The sequence below is a fragment of the Ceratotherium simum genome, chromosome 14 (assembly GCF_057802395.1).
Source record: "Ceratotherium simum simum isolate JZ-2026a chromosome 14, ASM5780239v1, whole genome shotgun sequence".
Lineage (NCBI taxonomy): Eukaryota > Metazoa > Chordata > Mammalia > Perissodactyla > Rhinocerotidae > Ceratotherium > Ceratotherium simum.
The window spans coordinates 8,123,291-8,144,518 of NC_141913.1; the positions used below are offsets into that span (position 1 = coordinate 8,123,291).

The 21,228-nt window shown below is 43.4% G+C and overlaps 1 protein-coding gene across 1 annotated transcript in view; it reads left to right on the top strand.

Moving 5' to 3' along the window:
* Window positions 1–21,228, top strand: part of ANKRD29 (ankyrin repeat domain 29) — a 175,893-nt gene that overhangs the window by 139,148 nt on the left and 15,517 nt on the right. Inside the window, exons 3-7 of the mRNA XM_087438966.1 lie at window positions 1,024–1,134; window positions 5,343–5,441; window positions 9,450–9,548; window positions 12,787–12,885; window positions 16,018–16,116. Coding sequence (XP_087295092.1) covers window positions 1,024–1,134; window positions 5,343–5,441; window positions 9,450–9,548; window positions 12,787–12,885; window positions 16,018–16,116 — 507 coding nt within the window. The remainder of the gene's footprint in view (window positions 1–1,023; window positions 1,135–5,342; window positions 5,442–9,449; window positions 9,549–12,786; window positions 12,886–16,017; window positions 16,117–21,228) is intronic.

A 21,228-nucleotide genomic window follows, 5' to 3' on the forward strand; every position in this document is an offset into this window, starting at 1 on the left:
TTCTAACTTTGTAAAGAAAAGTAGATAGAGGGAAGGAAACTAGCATTTGTGATGTGTTGGGCACCGTATTAGCCAATTAACCTGCATCATTGAATTCTTACCGTCAACTTCAAGGCAGGTAATGTGGTCTCCGTCTAAGCAAGAGGAAACCGAGACTCACCAGGACCAAGTCACTTGCGCAGAGCTGGGGTTGAAACCCAGAGCTGTCCGGTTCCCAAACCTGCCCTCCCCGCTCTCCACCACGGACTGTCCTCTACAACTCCAAATCCCTTTTAGAGAAGGAAGTTGTACTGTAGTCATGTCTGCCACTTTCATTTTGGAGAACTGTTTCCCAGTTCTATTCCTTCCGGAGTTATGGTTCCAACATTAACTCTGCAGCTTTAAAATGACCCAGCAGTGGAGTGAAGGATCCATACGAGGACATGTGACAGCATTTTCTGCCCAGAGTTCCTTGTTCTCCACAGAAACCTCTGGCAAGTTCCAGCTGAAGCAAAGAAAGTTAGGTGGAGGGAAAATGAGGCATTTACCCAGACAGCTAGAATCATGTAGAAAGTATTGAGGGCATAGGGAAGGTCAGTAAACTTCTTTGGGAGATCAAAATTGGGAGAGAGATCCCGCTGCTTAGAGGTGAAGTGCGATTTGGGAACATTTCAGGGAGGCAATAGCATTTAAGCAGAGCCTTGGCCTTGAAGGATGGAGGAAATTCATTCAAGCAAAAAAGGAAACTGTGAACAAAGACAGAGGCAGGAGTGTGAAGGCATTGGTGGGAAATAGGGCATTAATAGTGCTGTGTTGTCAACAGCATTGCTCTTCATAACAGCCCTGTGGCTCAGGTGTCTGGTATAAAACAGAATGCATCCCATAACCAAGTGTATTGTAGTCATCTATTGCTGAAGGAGCAATCTTTCAAATGATACGACACATCTGGAAATTCCGCCTTTTGAATGGTATTGTATATTTGCATAGAAGTGGGCATGTTAACTAACGTCAATTTTAAGATCCTGTTTCATTTTGCTTTTGCAGAAGGAAACTCCACTGGCCAATGCTGCGTTCTGGGCAGCAAGGAGAGGCAACCTGGCTCTGCTCAAACTGCTGCTGAACAGTGGCCGGGTGGACGTGGACTGCAGGGACAGTGTACGTGTGGATTCACTCGGTAGACGCATGCCAGGAGCACGCCTTTTCCCTTGTTGGCATGAGAGTTCCTCACGAATACATGTTTCTTTACAATGCTTATCTACTTTTTCATGTGTTTGCTAGCTTTATCCTTTTCAAAAAGTCCAAGGTAACGTGGTGAACTTAAAAACACGTTGGAGGAAACCACTACATGCATAAAACAGAAGGTGGCCATACTAGGGAACGTGGTGCTTCACTGGGAGTCAGAATCGGCCCATTCCAAGAAGGAAAGGGTGTTTAGGCAGGGAATTCAAACCAGCTGCTCTCCTGAAAAGGTGGAGATAATTTAGAGCAGGAGTGGGCTGCCGTGGACATGGGAGTTATGTTTTTTTCTACAAGGATGAGAGAAAGGAGAAATGGATGCCTCCCCTCAGCCTCTCATCCTTTCATTACCTTTACAAACATCAATACACTAATTGGCAATTAAGGGGAACTAAAAATAGATACTACTGCCCACTTGCAGGCATCACTTAGAGAGCCCTTCTCTCTCCAGCTAGAGGCAATGGTTTTTCTGTACTCAGCGGGACTTCACATGTCTGGGGACAGGAGGACCTCAGATGAGAGAGAGAGCAGAGGTGCTTTGATTTTAGGATTTAAATAAATGTGTTTTTCAAAGGAGGCTTATTTCTTGAAAACAAGATGTGCCATTTCCAGCTTTTATTGCACAAATTTGGTAATTGAGATCAGCCACCAGCCAGAGTGAGATATCGCCTACTGGGGGCATCACTGCAGGATATCTTGGGTTTGTACCTGCAGATCCACTCGTACCCTTCTCCAGCTTGCTCTGTCTCCCACAGTCTGAACTGTACAGCCTGCCCCAGTGGACTTACTTCCCTCTGGCTTCCAGTTGGGTTTGGCTAATGGGAGCATTGGTAGGAATCAGGGGTGGGAGGACAGGGACTTTGGGGAGCCCAGTGACCCCCGTTGTTCTGTCTGGCAGCTGCCTCACTCTCTGTGTCCTGGAAGCCACTACCTTCCCCCATGTCTTCAGGCCTGGGCTGGCAGTGGATCCCCACTGTTACTAGCTCCCAGTCCTACACTGTTCTTTGTGGTTTCCCTACACCCAGGGCACAGCTTTGTAAATAGTCTCGTTATTAAACTTTCTCCAGTTATCCCAATTTGAATGTACCATCTGTTCCTCGCTAGGACCCAGACTGGTAAGGAGTCTTGGGCATCTGTGAACTGGCCATCCCATTCTTACTTGGGTCTTACTGGGTGGCAGTGCCACACTGGACAAAACTGGAGTAGGAATGTGCCAGTTTTCACCGTGGCTTCATTCACTGACCACATTGAGGACCCCTTTCCCCTTTTTCTTGAAGTCGCCCCTTTTCAGACGCCCCTGTGACCGTCTCCTGACTTCCAGCTTCCCAGGACCACTCACAGTGCCACACACATCGTGCCCCCAGCCCCCCAAGACAGCACCCGTTTACTCTCAACTTCTTCATCGTCCTTTCCCTATCAGAAGTCGCTTGTCCTTTTCCACCTCCTTTTCCCTCAGGGCTCACACTCTGGCTGCTGGGTGATCAGTAGCTATTCTTTTTTTTTTTTTTTTTTTTGAGGAGATCAGCCCTGGGCTAACATCTGCCAATCCTCCTCTTTTTTTGCTGAGGCAGACCGGTCCTGGGCTGATATCCATGCCCATCTTCCTCTACTTTAAATGGGACGCCGCCACAGCATGGCCCGACAAGCGGTGCGTCGGTGCACGCCCGGGATCCGAACCAGCGAACCCCAGGCCGCCGCAGGGAAGCACGCGCACTTAACCGCTTGCGCCACCGGCTGGGCCCGATCAGTAGCTATTCTTAAAAAAATTTTCTTCTGTGAACAGTTACTAATATGTCTATAGTTTAACGTATTTGTTTAAAACAAAAAGTCATTTTATCAGGAGCTTTCTGGAGAAATGACTCCTTACCCAAAGGAGCAAGTCTAAATGATGGTAATTTCAGACGGCTCGTTTGTTTTGAAAGGGCCTCCAAGATTGGTGGTGACAGAAGCAGGGAGATGTTTGGCAACAGCGCAGGCCTTTGTTCCCCTCGAAATTTCACTGGGTGGGTTTCTGCCTCCTCCACGTGCCACCTGAACACAGAGTGTGGGTTCCAGGATGGTTTCTTCTGGTGGTGAATGACCTCTCAGCTGGTATTGCCCTCGCTCCTGGGGCCAAGCCTGAGGATCACCTAGAACGCTTGTGAGAGGTGTTAGAATGCAAGGAGAGGCCAGGGGCTTTCCTGGGAACTGCTCCTAACCTCAAGTGTTACTGTATTCAAACTCTTGCAACAAATAGCGTTTTAAAGAGCAAATACATTATCTCCAGGCCACCCACTATATGGCAAAGCTCTGACTGGCTGACACTCGTTCATCTTCCATTCCTAGATTAATGCTGTCTTCACATGATGTTTACATTTTTTGCTTTGCTCATCTCTCTGACAGACATTTGCCACATAGATGTGTGATGGCAAGGTTCTTCTAGGCTTTTTAGATGCGTGAATGTGTGTTTTTCACTGTCTTGTTTGTTGTGGTCTTCACTACATTTATATCCATTATATCTTCTATTCAGAATCAGCTGGTTTTTAAAAGGTACATTTTAACATCGGGCAATGAAATGATGTAAACAATCTTTAGAGAATTAAAATCAGTCAAGCTAATAGGTTTTGAATATAAAGGAAGGATTTTTGTGTAACTTAATGCATCAACAGACACCACTTCTTCATTCTCTTTCTCCTTTGTCCCAGTCTCTGACTTTTTCTCAGTTGACCATGATGTAGAATTGAAATACTATCCGTAAGAAGCATTTTTATTATTTGTTTCATTCTTCTTTCCTTCCTTTAAAACAGATAAGCCTAACATTTTTTATTTTCTTTTTTAAATATCCAAATTAAGTGCTTTGTGCTTCCGCTGGATCATGATAGATTTGTATTTTGAGACCAATGGGACCCATGATAAAAAAATTTTCTCACCTCTCATGTAAGGGATACATTCATAGCTTGTCTATTCAGGTTGGTTTTAAATCAAGGAATCTTCTGTCGTCAGCGACCCTCAGCTATACTGCCTTCCTACAAATCCCACAGATGTAAAAAACACAAGGCTTCTAAGTGTCACTTACCCCCCATACCTAGTGAGCCTTCCTCACGTGCAGAACTGTGTCTCTCTCTCTTGTCATCCACTCCTGAAAGGCAAGTGGCTGAGTATGCAGAGGTGGTCGTTCAGATTACAATTTCAGTTGAACCCAACTGTAAATTAAACTGCAAAGTCTACTTGAATTGGAAGGGTCCATGTCAGATGGTACGCCTCAGGTCCTTGAATCTTGAAGCTGGAAGAGACCTTGGTGATCATCCTGTCCAACCCCTCGCTTTAAAGATGAGTAAGTGAGCCTTGGGAATTGTAAGCAACTCGCCCCAGGTTACACTGTTGGTTGATGACAGAGGTGGACTTGGATCCCAGGGCTCCTGACTCTTACTTCTGTCGTCTTTCATTTCATCGAGGTGCCTTTCATCTTTACCTGAATCAGTTTGAAGATAAAAGACTTCTAAATGCATAAAAACAACTGGTACCACTTAACTCATGTGTTGCATTAATAACAGTGTTTTGGCTCAGGAATCATTTAATATGAATCATAAAATGAGACCATTACATCACTGCTGCGTTAAAATGCAGCAACCCTGGTTCAGTTGGACTGCATCTCTGAAGGCAATGGAAGTAAGTGAATTTTTAAATTGAAAATTCCAGCCTCAGCAATTTGTCGCTTTGCTTTTTTTCGTGTAGTCTGCACCATAAGATTATTCACGAGGAGCCGGCCCGGTGGCGCAAGCAGTTGGGTGCACGCGTTCCTCTGCGGCAGCCCAGGGTTCGCCGGTTCCGATCCCAGGCACGCAGCAACGCACCGCTTGGCAAGCCATGCTGTGGCAGCATCCCATATAAAGTGGAAGAAGATGGGCACGGATGTTAGCCCAGGCCAGTCTTCCTCAGCAAAAAAAGAGGAGGATTGGCAGACGTTAGTGCAGGGCTGACCTTCCTCACAAAAAAAAAAAAAAAGATTATTCATGAGACACTTTTATTACTGCAGGAAATTTTGTGCTTGGACATGTCCTGAATGGAGCTGACATCTCTGCAGCCTCCTCTCCAGGATTCCTCTCTGACATACGATGGCCTAACTGTTCTCTTTCTCCTCCATCCAGCATGGCACCACGCTCCTCATGGTCGCCTCCTACGCTGGTCACATAGCCTGTGTGAGGGAACTGGTTCTGCAAGGAGCAGACATCAACCTCCAGAGAGAGGTAGGTCAAGTTTTACACTTGAATAAGAATGACCCTGGTGACAGAGAACATTGTCACAATAGTGAGTTGGTAAGGAAGACAAGCATAATCATTGCTTTCTTTTTTTTTTTTTTTCTTTTTTTTTTTTTTTAAGATTTTATTTATTCATTTTTCCCCGCAAAGCCCCAGTAGATAGTTGTATGTCATAGGTTCACATCCTTCTAGTTGCTGTACGTGGGACTCGGCCTCGGGTTGGATGGAGAAGTGGTGCCTTGGGGCGTGCCCGGGATCCGAACCCGGGCCGCCAGCATCAGAGCGCGCGCACTTAACCACCAAGCCACGGAGCCGGCCAATCATTGCTTTCCTACGTAACAGTAAAGCCCAGATTGCAGACTTTATTGTGCCTAAAATAAGGCCCAGGAATGGACCGTTGGTAGCACTTGAGTTGAATGTATCTTCTCAAGCATGTGTTGCCATCTAGGTAATCAAACCTCTAACCATATTCCTTAAACACTCATGCATTTCATCCCAAGTTTAAATTAGTTCTTCCTTCTTCCTTTGGGATGAGGTGCTGTAGAATTTACAGGATTTTCATAGAGATCATTATATTTTTAGAAGGATTGTTCTTAATGAGCCTCACTTGCTAGACTATCTGAACCATCCTTGCCAAACCATGTTTTCAAAGGACTTCTCTGACTGGCCATGTATTAAGTAAGCTCTCCCAAAAAAAGCCACATGGTGAACATTGAACTAAAATGTGAGCATGTTCCCACACTTCATTCAAGGGCAGTCTCGGGAGTTTGGTCTGGCCAGAGGATTCATTCTTGGTCCAATGTAGAGGAGCAGTTGGAGGCTGGGGCATTTTAACATACTTGGGGATTTGGGTCTGTGGAGGCTCTCTATATTTCCGAGCCAATCTAGGGCCTGGTAGATTAACCTTTATGGAGACACATCCATAGATCATCCCTAGAGTCAATCTGACCTCAAGCCACGCTGACTCAGATCCAAGATGGGCATCCTGGGGCATGCTTTGAACTAGATGGGAGCTCCTGATTTTCCTTGATCCACTCTTATCTGAGGGCCTGCCCTGCACTTGTCTCAGAAAGGACAATTCCTCAACCAAACTTGCATCACACAATATACCCCATCTTCCAGGCTGGACCACCACCCCTGAGTGGAGCAAATTAAGACGCCCCAGGTATAAGGGCTGGATGTTCCATGGGTCATCTAGAAATCTCTTCCATCTCCCCTCTGGGTGTCACCTTGGTTGTGGATCTTGGAAGGGTGACACTTGACAGGTAGAATCTGGAGTCTGATTCTCTGTAGTCCTGGATCAGCAAGGCTGGTCTGTTGAGAGGAGCAATATAGAGAAACTACAGCAAATCCAGTCAATCTTCTCACAGACAGCTTCTTCCGAGCAGTTCCCCGTAACACCAGGTCATTGTTCTAGGTCATTTTCATTTCAGCGGCTAATTTCCTTCTGGGAGAAAAAGGTTTGGGCCCATTTAGAATTATAGTTTAAAATCACCCTAATCTTTTTACTTTTCCTCTCTGCTTTACAGTCTTTGTTTATTATAACTTTAAAGAAAAGACAGATTTTTCTCTAATAAAAACAATATGATCCAGATCTGCTTACTCAAAAATGTTTATCCTGAAGGGCAAGTTCAACATGCACAAAAATCTCTTCAGAACAACTGAGAAAAGCTAAGAGAAGAAGAGAAACATTTGTTTGATTTCTAGCCAATGTGTGGTTTTTATGATTTTATATTTATCTGTTTGGTTCCAATTGCTCAACTTATGTTCTTGGAGATGAAAACTGTTGTGCATTGAACATAGTGGCCCTTGAGGACTTACCAAAGTGTGCCCAATTTAGAGGTAACCTTGTGGTTCAAATGATGATTCTATGTAACTTCCCAGGGGTCCCCTGAATTTCCTGAGGCCATGCCAGTCTTGGGTGATAGAGTTGCTAAGCCAAAGAGAGGCCCCAACCTCACCTGGTCTGTTTTGAAAGCCGAGAGTGCCTAGCAGTGCTGTGGAATGTGCTCATATAGCAGACTTCTACCTTGGTTCATTCTTAATCCATTTTACAATATCAGAATATTTGTTTCCTGAAAAAGTACCTGCCATTGTTTTCTTAGGTTGGCAATCTAGACACACAGAACTTGCTAGAAAGACAAACTGGAAGCTAACGGTCCTGCAAGACCATTGCTCTAGAGAACCAGCAATATTGGCTGAGTACAACCCTCAGGCATAGGAGCTGTACATGCAGTTATCGTGAAGCCCTGGGTTTCGGTAGTAAAGCACGTGCGTGTAAGACCTTTATTCACATTCCAGACGGAAATCTAGCTCCTGTTGTCTACAGATTGCTGCGTTCATGTGTGCAATGATTAATAGTATATATATATATATGTTTGGAACATATGTATATGTTCCAGAATTGACTCAAAAGCTTATTGAAAAACAAATCCTTTCTCTTACTGAAGAAACAATTCCTGGAAATGACCCCTGGTAGTCTCTGAAATTTAATGTCTATTAAGAAGATGAGAGTTTTCCTATTCTAGCTAAGTTTCTTCATCTAGACCTGGTTACATCTTTCTGGAAGCTTTCTGGAACCCAGCATCCTCCACTGTAAGAAAGCAATGAGGACGCTTCCACTCGTTTCTGTGGGAACCAAGGAGAAAGTCACTCCTGCGTTGCAGGTGGAAAGGCTCTGGGAATGGTCACATCGCCTGGGTCTTTCTGGGCAGACTCTGGTAGGGGGCACAGCCTGAGACAGAAGGTCACATCTGGGAGGGTGTTGTCATGTGTTCTGCCACAGTGGTGGACCTCATTGCTCCCTGTCACACACACACACACACACACCCTTAAGAACAAGCTTCAGAGTAATCAATAATCCTTAGAACATGCTCTTCCTGGCCTCTCACACCTGGATGAGAACCTACCACATTAACATTTCCGAGTAAGCCACTGAAAGAGGGTTTTCTCTTCACTGTGTCTGGGAAAGTGTAGTGTTAGCTTCATCCATACTCAAAGCTCTGGAGTGAAGAGCATCTTCATATGAAAAATACCTATTGCTCACAAGAGTGGTATGGTGATTTTGCTCATATTACACGATGATTTGGGTCCCAATCTTTGAGTAAGCTTGTAAAAATGGCTGGGAAGAAAGGATGCTAAAAATTGTGTCTCAGAATATCATTGATCAATTTAAAATTTGGGATCAGGCTGTTTTTTGTTAATATGTCCTATTTTGAGAATATTTTGAGCCCATTTGAGTGAAAATAGATTCTTTCTTGCGCTGGTAGCTTTCTACTCTGGGGCACTAAATTTTGTAACCAGAACTCTGCCACAATTCTTCCCTATGTTAATGAATGCCATGTTAATGAAACACGATACCAAGGATATGAGTTTCCTGTGGCTGCTATAACAAATTACTGCAAACGAGGTGACTTAAAACAACAGAAATGTATAATTTCACAATTCTAGAGGCCAGAAAATTCAAGGTGTCCACAGGGCGGTGCTCCTTCTGGAAGCTCTTCCAGCTTTACCCCCTGCAGCTTCTGGTAGCTGTTGGCATTCCTTGACTTGTGGCCCCATCACTCTAATCTCTGCCTCCGTGGTCACATTGCCTCCTCCTCTTCTCTGTGTCAAATATCCCTCTGCCTCACTCTTATAAAGACACTTGTCATTGGATTTAGGGCCCACCAGGATAGGCCAGGATAAGCACCTCCTCTAAAAATCCCTAACTTAATCACATTTTTTGCCATTTAAGGTAATATTCGCAAGGTCAGGGAATTAGGATGCAGACACAGCTTTTGGGTGTCCACCATTCATCCCATTGCACCAAGAGTAAAGTTTTCCTTTCGTTTTGCCACTTCTATGAACAAGGAACACAATCAGTTCAAATGTAGCCCCTTTCTAGGCTAGAAGGTTTATATGCAAGAATGTTTTCTTTTGTTTTGTTTGCATATGTATAAATCAAATGTAATGTAACCAAACATCTTTTAAAACCAGCCTCTTTCTCTCTCTCAGTCAGGTACAACCGCCCTGTTCTTCGCTGCCCAACAAGGACATAATGACGTCGTGCGATTTCTCTTTGAATTTGGAGCATCCACTGAATTTAGAACCAAAGTAAGAGAACTTTCTTGATTTCATACCCTGTTGAAGAATTTCAGCAGTCATGAGTATTCATTTCTCTTCATCTAGAGTTTGAATTCGTGTTTCCCTTGTTACAAGATTTTCAAGCCTAAGAAGGTGGGTTTCACAAGGTTACTTTTGCTGGTTCAGGGGTAGACCTAGGGATTCAGTTCAGAACATTACATTTTGACTCTGGGCTCACAACTGCAGACTTTTATGGGGAATTACTTAGATTCTTTCTTGCGCTGGTAGATTTCTCCTCTGGGACACTAAATCTCGTTATCAGATGGATACGGAGCAGGTGCTTTACAACTTTCCCTGTTTTCATGTGTTTTTTTTCCACTTCAAGGTTAATCCCAGTGCTGTGATAGGAATTGTCAGAAGTATTAAGCAAATCCTAGTGAGTCTGAGAGATTTCTAAGGAGCGTGATTTGGCAGACATTTACTTCCTGAGATGTCTTCACTGAAATATATAATATATAATTATAGTTTATATAGTTGGGCAAGGAATTGTGGTTCTTCCTTTAAAGAAGTCACTGATTCTTCATATTTGATATGTGGATAAGAAAACTGAGGGCCGGCCCTGTGGCTTGGTGGTTAAGTGCGCGCGCTGCGATGCTGGTGGCCCGGGTTCGGATCCCGGGTGTGCATCGAGGCACCACTTCTCCGTCCATCCTGAGGCCGAGTCCCACATACAGCAACTAGAAGGATGTGCAGCTATGACATACAACTATCTACTGGGGCTTTGGGGGGAAAAAATAAAATAAATAAAATCTTTAAAAAAAAAAAAGAAAACTGAGAGTGCAGAAAGATCCATGTTGTGTTCACAATATAATTTTTCATGAAAATGTTTTGTAGTAGGAGAATTTGAACTGCCATAACATTTTTGTAATTGTCAACTTATTTCTGGCCTAATCATAACAAAAAATTCCTGAAAATCTGCCCCCAGTTGGAAACTTTTAGGTTTTCTTAATCCATTGTATGTGATATTTTGATATCAGGGGAGTTTCCGGTGGTTTTTTTATTTTCTGTTAAAATGCTAACTATTAAGTAGATCTGAATTTCAGAGAGGTCTCTGTCTTTTCTGAACCTGCTGTTGGACTGCATGCGTACCTCCGCATGTGCTGAGTATAATAGATAGTAATCCAAAGTACGTGTGTGGAGATATATATATTTATTTATTTATTTATTTATTGCTGAGGAAGATTCGCCCTGAGCTAACATCTGTGCCAATCTTCCTCTATTTTGTACGTGGGACGCTGCCACAGCACGGCCGCCAACAAGTGGTGTAGGTCCATGCCTGGGAACCAGACCCGGGCCACCGAAGCAGAGTGTGGCAAACTTAACCACTAGGCCATGGGGCCAGCCCCAGATATATATTTTTATATTAATTATCATTTTATTTTTCATTATAAAAGTGATACAACTAAAAATAGGAAGTAAAGTTCTACAAACTTAAATCTCAACTCTTTGAACTAACTCAAAATGATCATGTGTGATCAAAATGATCATGGCTGCTTCAGTTGTCTTGGTTAGCAAGTTAATGTTAGCTTAATACCTTGTACCTGAGCCAGTTTGTACTATCCCAGAACTCCACGGAACATGGGGCCCAGGGTGAGCAATTCCACATGTTTCCATTAGGTTGACTGCAGGTGTCCAACAGCTTTCCATGGGAAGAAGGGAATACTGAGAGGCTTTGAGTTTTCATGTGATCTTGTCATCAAAACTGACTTTGTGTCAACAGTTGTTCTCATTGTTATTAATTTTATATCCCAAAAAAATGTGTTTTTAAAAATAAAAGATATCAGCTCTTCTACGGCAATCATCGTATTTTTATCTATTCTCTTGTTTCATTAGGCAAAGAGCTAGGAGAATTGACAGAACAAAATTTGGAAACGTTGGTGTTCATTGCTGCTATTAAGCAATTTCTTGATACCCGCCCACCCTACCCACACAACCCCCCACCAGTGGCCTCAGCCCTCCAGTCTCTCTCCTTCATTCCCCACCCTTCAAAACGCAGCTCTCCCCACCACATAGCCTGTCCCTCACTGAGGCCTTACTTAGCCCTGTGCATCCCCCAAGATCTTACCTGCCTGTGAACACAGTAGCTCTTATAACAGTGTTTCTCCAAGTGAGGCCCACCTGCCACCTGCACACCACAGTCACCTCACATGACTGGTCAAAAGGCCTATTTCTGGGCCTCACCCCAGACCTACTGAATCAGACCCTCAGAGGATGGAGCTCCAAGGGTAGTCATTTTGAATAAACACTCTATGTCCAATTTAGAAACCACACTATCTTATATTCATGATTTGTATTTTAGAACTAGATCACATGTTCTTGCATTGTTTATAGTTAGCTCACATGTCCACATGCCAGTTCACAGAGCCAAACAAACAACACAACAATCCTAGATGGGAACAGATAATGCCTTAGCTGCATCACCTGAGAAAAACCATTAAGGGTTTCAGTTGACCAGAAACTCAGTGAGTCAGGAGTGTGATGTGGTTGACATAAAAGCCAATTCTAATTTAGGCCACAGAGATAAAAATAGACTAGATGGAACAAAGGCGTGTTCCATGCTACATCAGACCACATCTACTTTGCAGTGCTCTGTTTATTTCTAGGGCCCACACTTGAAAAGAGATCTAGACAACTTGGCACATGTTCAGAGGAAAATACTAAGTAGGATGGTGAGAGGCACATGGAATATGCTATAGTTATCTCCTCTTTTAATGGATGCATATCTTGTCCAATGACGGCAGTGGCCCCAGAGAGTTACCCTATAAGAGCACCTTAATCTCAGAGGCCTACCACTGGTGAAACCCCAGGGAGAAGCCAACATTTATCAAGAGAGTCTCTGGCTAGAAGCCACAGGAGACTATTCTGGTAATACTAGGACAGAACTTTCTTTACTTTGTTTCCCTTAGTTTCCCTTAGAGGCAAATAGATGATTCTGCATTTGGCATGGGAAATTTCTAAATTAATCATAATAACTCAGTCAAATAACTGTAATACGTCTCAAGTCATCCAAGCATACAACATAATGATGTCCTAATAATGAACTCTGTCATGATTATACACAAAAAGGAAGAAATAAAAGAGGAAAGGTGAATTTGTTATTATCTATGGGAAAATTCTTTTCTGAAGTTCTCGCTGCATGAGGAACATCTGCTTGGTAAAATGCGTGCCCGCACTGTTTCTCATGTGTTCATACATTGTGTGTCCACAGGAAGGGGGCACTGCCCTGTTGGCCGCCAGTCAGTATGGGCACATGCAGGTGGTGGAGACCCTGCTGAAGCACGGAGCCAACATCCATGACCAGCTTTATGTGAGTGTGTTTCAAGGGCGCGCTAGCTCATCCCCTCATCACACATTCTAGTGCTGTCTAAACTCAGACACCAGAAATGCCCACTTCAAAAATATTTTAATGAATAGTGGGACTTGAATCTGAGATATCAAGGAAAAAAGATACAGTTAGCCAGATGAGCTTTTTCAATGTAGAAACCACATAATCTTATTTACCCATCTTTGTTCTGCCCTTTTACATCTCTTGTACATATGAGATATTTTATGTACCTACACAATTAGGATCTTCAAAAATCATGTGATACACACTTATTCATAACATGACAAGCCTAGTGTATGGACTTGCTGAAAACCAAAATGAATTCTCCTATTGTCGAGTTATTTGGAAGGAAGGACACAAAAAAAGGAGAAATCAGGTTAGTTGGAAGAGAAGTGAGGTTGGGTGGATGAAGACCTGTGAAATACATGCACGTCATTGACCTTTGAAAGGCATCCACTGCTAGTGTGGGTCTGTGTGCAGCTAATTGGCAATTAGCACAATTCTCTAGGGCTCTTGTAATTGATTGTCAGCATAATTCCATAGGATTTATGGCGAATGTTACTCCAGTTTCCTAGGAAAAAATAAAATATAGGGAGATGAAATGACTTGACAGAGTCTTACAGTGAGGAGTGGAAGAATTCCTACCTTTAGCTATGTAGGAAGCGTATTTTAGGCTGTCCTACAACTAGATGTTATCATTTATGCCTGGGGCACTATACTTTCATAGACATGTAGTGAGATGTTCAGGTGTGAACTTTTCCATTTGAACACTTTTTCCAGAGTTTATACGGTTAACTCTGACAAATCACAGACTCTTTGAAGTACATAGCAGCTAGCCTTGCCCTCTGCACTTCAAAATCTGTAACATCTTTGAGCCTGCGGCATTCCTTCCCAGTTGAATGGCTGAATTACTTGATAATGGTCTAAAGGAGTGATTCTCAATTCTGGCTGCCCATTGGCATCACTCAGGGAGCTTGAAAAAAATACCACTTCCCCGGCCCACCACAGACCAGCTAACCTGGAGCCTCTGAGGGTGCAACTTGGGCAACAGGTGGTTCTGACGTTTGGCCAAGAAACACAAGTCTACAGCTTTGGCTATTTCTTTGGTTGTATATAGGTGAAGTATATCTGAGACTGTGTATTATATATGTATGTGTAGGCTGAAGAGGAAGAGCCCAAGATTTTGGAAAAAGAAAATGAGTTGTGATTTTCATAGCATTACCTTCAGTAGTCAACAATCCAAACTGACTGGGGGGTAGACTTTCACTGTTAGATAGTATTCTTCCGAAGGCCCATCAGGTGGCACGTAATCTTAGAAACACAGAGTTTGGGGAGAGCCCATTCCCACTGTAAATTCCTCTCTGTTATAAGGTGACTCAAGAAATTTCATGCACCAAAACTTCCGTTTTATGTTGACTTTTACCCTTACCCAGATAGTCCAAATGTAAATGTTTCCATTAAAAACAGTTGATGGGCCGGCCCCGTGGCTTAGCGGTTGAGTGTGCGCGCTCCGCTGCTGGCGGCCCGGGTTCGGGTCCCCGGCGAGCACCGACACACCGCTTCTCCGGCCATGCTGAGGCCGCGTCCCACATACAGCAACTAGAATGGATGTGCAACTACGACATACAGCTATCTACTGGGGCTTTGGGGGAAAAATAAATAAATAAAATCTTTAAAAAAAAAAAAAAAAACAGTTGAAATATGGGGGATCCTGGTTAATGATCCCTGAAAACTTCTAGGAACAGAAATTTGTGACGCACAGTAAAAAATCTAATGCATGGATATCGGTTTTAGAAAATTCCCAAGAGTTATCAGCTCATAAGGGCATGGTAGACTTTCTGCAGCTACACAGTAAGGAGCAGCTGAAAATTTTATCCCCCATGTCAAACATTTACTTAAAAAATCTGTACAGGCTGATTAATTTTTTAATGATTGCCTTGAGAGGAGTCTGGCGGCTCAGCTGACACGCACTGGAAATCCAGTGCCCTCCGCTTAGTTGGACTGGCGGAGAAAAGTACTTTGTATTTTCACTTGTGGTTAGTGTTCCTGATGGGAGGGGTGAGAATTAGCTGGAGTAGCTGGGTGTTTTCCACTGGGATGTGCTTGGGTTTTCCACTGAGGTCTAAAAATAATGAGGCTCACCATGTTCTGTGAATGGTATCTGTGTGAAGTGAGCATCTGGGGAGGATGCATGCTCTCAGCTGACCGATGTTTTTGCTAAAATTACCCAATAACATGTCTTCAAGAAAAAAGAAATGTCCAGAACATGTAGACACCCAGTTAAAAAGAAAACTAAAGAAGATTGGAAACAAGCACTTGCTTGGGCTTGTATGCAAGATTGCTTAGTTGTGTTTATAGGTGGTTGGTGTCTGCTGGGCTGTCAGGGAGCGAGTTCATGGATATTCTTACTAGGGCAGTTTTTTCTGAGAGCATCTTGTGTTTTAAACCTTGGAGAAACTGCATGTTGGGGGGACGTGGATAAGGGAGCAAGAAAGAGAAGGGAGCGGGGAAGATCTAATTACAAGAACACTTTTTACTCCCAATTCATAAAATCACACAAAATAGATTTGGGAGACTTGTTTATTTTTTGTTTTTTATTAACAGACTTTTGTTTGTTTGTTTTTAAACTAACACGTAGGTCTTAACTGACAAAAGGATTGAAATAAAAAATTGTATTAAATGTATATATTTTAATCTAATTTAAAAGGGGATGGACTCTGAGATCATGCAACAAAAGCAGAAGGCAGCTAATGAGAAGAAGTCTATGCAGACAAGAGAAAAATAATGACGGGCTATTTGGAAAACCTAGGTGGCTACTGCCAGCTGTGTATCATAAGCTCTGTGACCAAGATTTTGTAGAGCGAACAGTCACTACACATGTTATAACTTATCCTTATAAAACTGTCTATTTTAAACTTCACCTTTCCACCTTACTGACTTAGTGTGATGTTTTAGAACCATTCTTCAAAGAATGAAACACTAACCATGCATGTGAAAAAAAGGGAGGAGACAGAAATGGAAACGTGTATTAAATATATGTATTATTTAATCTAATTTCTTTTAAAATAAATGTAAAAGATAGTTTTTTAACACTTTCAATTTGCTGTCTCTCAGGATGGAGCCACTGCCCTCTTCCTAGCTGCCCAAGGTGGTTACTTGGATGTTATTCGATTATTATTGTCTTCAGGAGCAAAAGTCAACCAGCCAAGGCAGGTAATGTCTGCGTGCACGAAGCGGTGGGCAGGCAGGGCCGCTGTCCTGCCGCGCCACCTACCGGAGATAACCAGTTAGCTTTGGGCGTCTTGAAACCCTTTTGCCTCTGATGCAAGTTAATCTTTGATTAGGGTTTCTCCTATTCTTTGCTTTGGGTTCACTCGAAAGCCTAGGAAGGCAGGCTGACATCACCATTTACTATCTTTAGAGGTTGAGTGTTCGGTGTCTGAGGTCACTCTGCCACCTCCTCTTCAAATAAATTATGGCCGCGCAGAGGTGAGGAGAGGAGAGTACCTAGGCTGGGCCATAGGTAAATAGAGGCGGGTCAGGGAGCCTTGCCCCTGCCCAGCCCCTCTGCTTCTCTGTTTGCCCCCTGCTTCTTGTACCAAGCCAAAGAGGAGCCTGTGTCATTGGAATCAGTAGTAGATTCTGCACCTTCATCTCTCACAATTATAACGCTATTGAGACTTCATTTACCAACAGCAAGCTAACATCTGGCCAATCAATTAATTGATACTTAAAGGAACAGAACTGCAAGGTCATTCAGGCTGCATTTACAAATGGTAAAGAACCATCCAAATGTAAGGCATTATAATTACCTTCTCTTATATAGGATCTATTTCTGCACTAATTAGTTTGATTTTAACAAAACGTTTTGGATTAAGGTAACATTACTTTAAAGGTAGTTTTCTAGGGAAAAGTCAAATTGATTTCTTACTAGTAATTACACCCAGGCAGATTCCCACTGTAATGTGACCTGATATGGGAATGCCTTTATGTTCACGTAATAAATAGCTATGGGAACCTTAAGGTTGGTCTGAGCTCTTGGCCACAGGCTTCTTCAGTCTTTAGAAGTCCAAGTGCATAAAGAACCTAAGAACAGAAAGAGCCTTTGGGCACAGTGGGTTTGAGGTCAGTAATCCTGAGTTCTAGATCCAGCTCTGCCAATAATTAGCTGTGTGGTGTCGAACAAGTGAATCTCTGGACCTCTCTTCCTTCATCTGAAAATTGGGAGTCTGGGCAGGATGATCTTGATGATCTCTTTAAGCTCCCAAATTTTTGATAATTGTTTTATTCAGCGTTCATTCAGTATTTCTTGAGTACTTAGTATGTGCCAGACACTGCTAGGAAGCTGAGATTATATTTTTAGACTTTTAAAGATATTCTTAGGTTTAGATGGCCCCAGGAATACTCTTGAGAAAGGAAGCTTTTAGAAAAAGTTGCACTTCCATACCTGCCAGAGTTGACATTTAGGGATTGGAGTTTAACATTATCTTGTTGGTCCCTCTTATTTTGAAGTTGTTGATTGATTCTGAATCAGACCCTTCATTTTACCAAAATTAAGAAAAAGAATTGGTTGTTTTAAATCACATAAGTTTGGGGGCCGGCCCCGTGGCTTAGCGGTTAAGTGCGTGCTCTCCGCTGCCGGCGGCCCGGGTTCGGATCCCGGGTGCGCACCGGCGCACCACTTCTCCGGCCATGCTGAGGCCGCATCCCACATACAGCAACTAGAAGGATGTGCAGCTATGACAGACAACTATGTACTGGGGCTTTGGGGGAAAAATAAATAAATAAAATCTTTAAATCACATAAGTTTGATTTGGAGGCCATTATTGAGGGTATCACCGTGAATTTAGAAATGAGAGATTATCAAGATTATCAAGTCTTTCTGAAATAATTTCTGGTACTTTGACAAATCTATTTGTCAAATAAATTGTATTATTCATATGCCTAAGGTACTGTTTGTAAAGAAGCAACTTGATATAATGGATTTTTTTTCAAATGTTGCCTGGATTGTATCCATTTAAACCTAAATTGAGTCATGGGATGACACTGAAGCCAAGCCATCAAAGAGTGAACCAGCAGTGCCGTGGTAACCACAGCTGTTCCTCATTCCTCAGAAGTGAGGACAACCTGGGCACAGTGGATGACCTGGTCTGGGAGTGGGGGGACCCCGCCCTCGGGTCAAGGAGCAGGTGACATGCCCTTCCAAAGACTGCATCTAATGCGATGGCTTGGAACTGTGAGAGTCCAGCTCTAAAAAGATTGTTATTCAGGAACAGGGTGTTTTATAAAACAAGAATTGGCTTTGGGGGAAAAAAAGCGATGGAGTTTTTTCTTTTTATAGAGTACACTAACCTCTTAGTACACTATCCTCAAACCATAATGTTTTTACTACCTGCCATGAGCTTATAAATAAAAGGTTGTTTAGCTAGGTCAGACTAGTCTAAGCTCCATCATCTCTCAAAGGGTAAACTCTGCCTATTTAATTCCGTCCCAAGAAAACAAGTAGTGTCATAAATAGGGCAAAAATGGTATCAGTCCCGGCTGACTTTGTCACAAGTTATGAGGAGGTTAAAAAAAAAAGTCTAGTTAAAATGGCCTTTACTTGAGGCTGGCCCTGTGGCGTAGCGGTTGGGTACGCACGCTACGCTGCTGGTGGCCCAGGTTCGGATCCCGGGTGCATACTGACGCACTGCTTGTTGGGCCGTGCTGTGGCGGCGTCCCATGTGAAGTGGAGGAGGATGGGCACGGATGTTAGCCCAGGGCCAGTCTTCCAGAGCAAAAAAAATGGGGGAGGATTGGCATGGATGTTAGCTCGGGGCTGATCTTCCTCACAAAAGAAAAAAAAAAGGCCTTTACTTGAGAATATTATATAGGTAGGGCACTTGGAAACTAATGTTTTATTCTGAAATCTTATTGTCATTGTAGGAAAATTCTTGAATTTACAAAATAAGGACAAGGATATTTGCCTGCCTTAATTTCTTAACTTTTTTTAGATAAATCTGATTTATCATTTTTGCATTGCCATTCTATGGAGTCCTGACATTTTATGGGACACTGTGACAGGATGTTAACGAAATTGCATTGAAATTATTCAGCAGACTTTTGGTCTGAGCTATAGGGAATCTGAAAGGGGATAGTGGGAATGACTTTTCATTGTAACTCCTTCACTGATAAACTAACCAAAAACCTTTTTTAGTACTTTTGTGAGAAGGAATCATAATCACACAGCAAGCCATAGGCAGACGTTGAAAAGACTAAGTTCTTAATTTGAAACTTGAAGATATTTCCCTTCTCAGTTGTCCTAGATAAAGAGGTCAAGAGTCACAAGATAATTATAATTCACAGTCAGCCTTTTTTTTGTGAGGAAGACTGGCTCTGAGCTAACTTCCATTGCCAATCCTCCTCTTTTTGCTGAGGAAGATTAGCTCTGAACTAACATCTGTGCCCATCTTCCTCCATTTTGTATATGGGACGCTGCCACAGCATGGCTTAATGAGCCGTGCAGGTATGTCTGTGCCTGGGATCCGAACCGGAGAACCCTGAGCCACTGAAGCAGAGCATGTGAACTTAACCACTGCACCACCGGGCCAGCCCCCATAGTCAATCTTAAAACTCATTTTCAGTTCTTTTTATGTGTCCTCACCAAGTAGAGCCGATATGAGTCAACCCTTTTTTATCATTAGCTGAGATGGCTATTTAGTCTGTTTTTCTATCAACAAAATACTTTGACCTATACTTTTCCCAACTCCACTCACCCACCTTGTTAAAACAATGCTTCTGTAGAGTGGCACAGCTGTGACTCTGTTCACCCAGCACTGAGGTTGGCCTGTCATCTCTCATCTCTGTCTAGTCCCCTGAATGTGCTCGTCAGTATTTCTTTGAAGGCTGACAGAAAGGCCATCTCGTCAAGTGCCTTCTCGAACAGAAGCCCTGGTTTGGACTTGTACGCAGGGTCGCTGGGACCCAGAGAGTCACAGTTCTCTCACGTTGCAAGCTTGGAGGGGTGCACTCAGTGGTGGGCAATGGGAGAAAGTAGAGCCAACTGATTGGCACAGTATCCTGAGGGCTTGGAGATGGGAGCAGACAGCGATAGGGAGGCCCTACTGCTTGCATTCCCTCTGTACATGGTAGGCATTCAGAAAAGGTGTGCTGACTGCCAGAGGACACCCTGTGGCTTGGGCGGAGTGCCAGTGAGGTCTGGGAGGCTGCAGCCACAGTGATGGATGACGGGGAACTAGAACAAGGCTCAGATGTGGGGCCCAGGCTCATGGGCAGGACGCCAGTCCCCGGAAGCCTGTAAGAGCCAGCTAGGGAGCCAGACCCAGGTCTTCTGGGGTGGGGGTGGGGGGAGCCGCTTGGTAGTTACAGGGATATGGATATCTTAAGGAAATGAAACACAGTCCCAGTTTTGCTTATTAACTGCATGATCTTGAGCAAGTTGCTTATTCTCCCTGAATCTTATCTTTTTCATCTGTAAAACCAGGACAATAATATCTTTGTTATAGGAGTATTGTGAGAATTAAATAAAATATCCCTACAGAACTCTTAATGCAGTGGCTGATATACACCAAGTGTTTAGTAAATGTTCGGTATTGCTGTCATCATTTCTATACCATCCAGGCCTCATTGGAACAGAAAACCCATCAGAAAGCAAGGTTGTACTCTTCTCTCCCCACTCCTTTTTTGGCCAGCTTCCTCTGCTTTCTTATCTTGCATGTGGTCCCCGAGTTTACAGGTCAGACTCTTGGGGTAGCCATGTCATTGTTGCAGCTCATCTGTGTGCACCAGGCCACAGTGGACTGGCTGGCCTCCCCATCCCTGGTCTGATTACCTGTGGCTGGGGAGAATGGGGTCAGGCTGTAGGCAGTGCAGACATCTGGTAACATGTTTTACAGACCCATTTGCTGGACGGGGACACCGAGCAGGGACACAGTGATGAGGAATGGCTCCAGGACAGGGTAGGGCTGGTAGCAATGTTGTCTCCATATTGACCCCCCTCTGCTACTGCCGAGGTTCCCTATATCTCGTGGGCCCCCAACGTAGACTAGGATTGGACCCCAAGACTTTCGTCTGGCTTGAGCCTGCAGGTGAAGTAGCCTAAGTGTAAGGACTAGAAGGCAGTAGAAGCAGAGAGCTAGTGTCACTTACTGTACCCATTCCCATGAAAAGAATGGTTCTAGTTCTTTTTTCTAAATAATCCTTAGGAGCCTAAGTAAGACCAAATAAGATTCAGTCTCTGATATAAGTCGTGTCGTATACTCCAGCTCATGCTGTGATCTGTCGTTAAAAATGTATTAGAGGATACTTGAAAATATTACCTCTAAT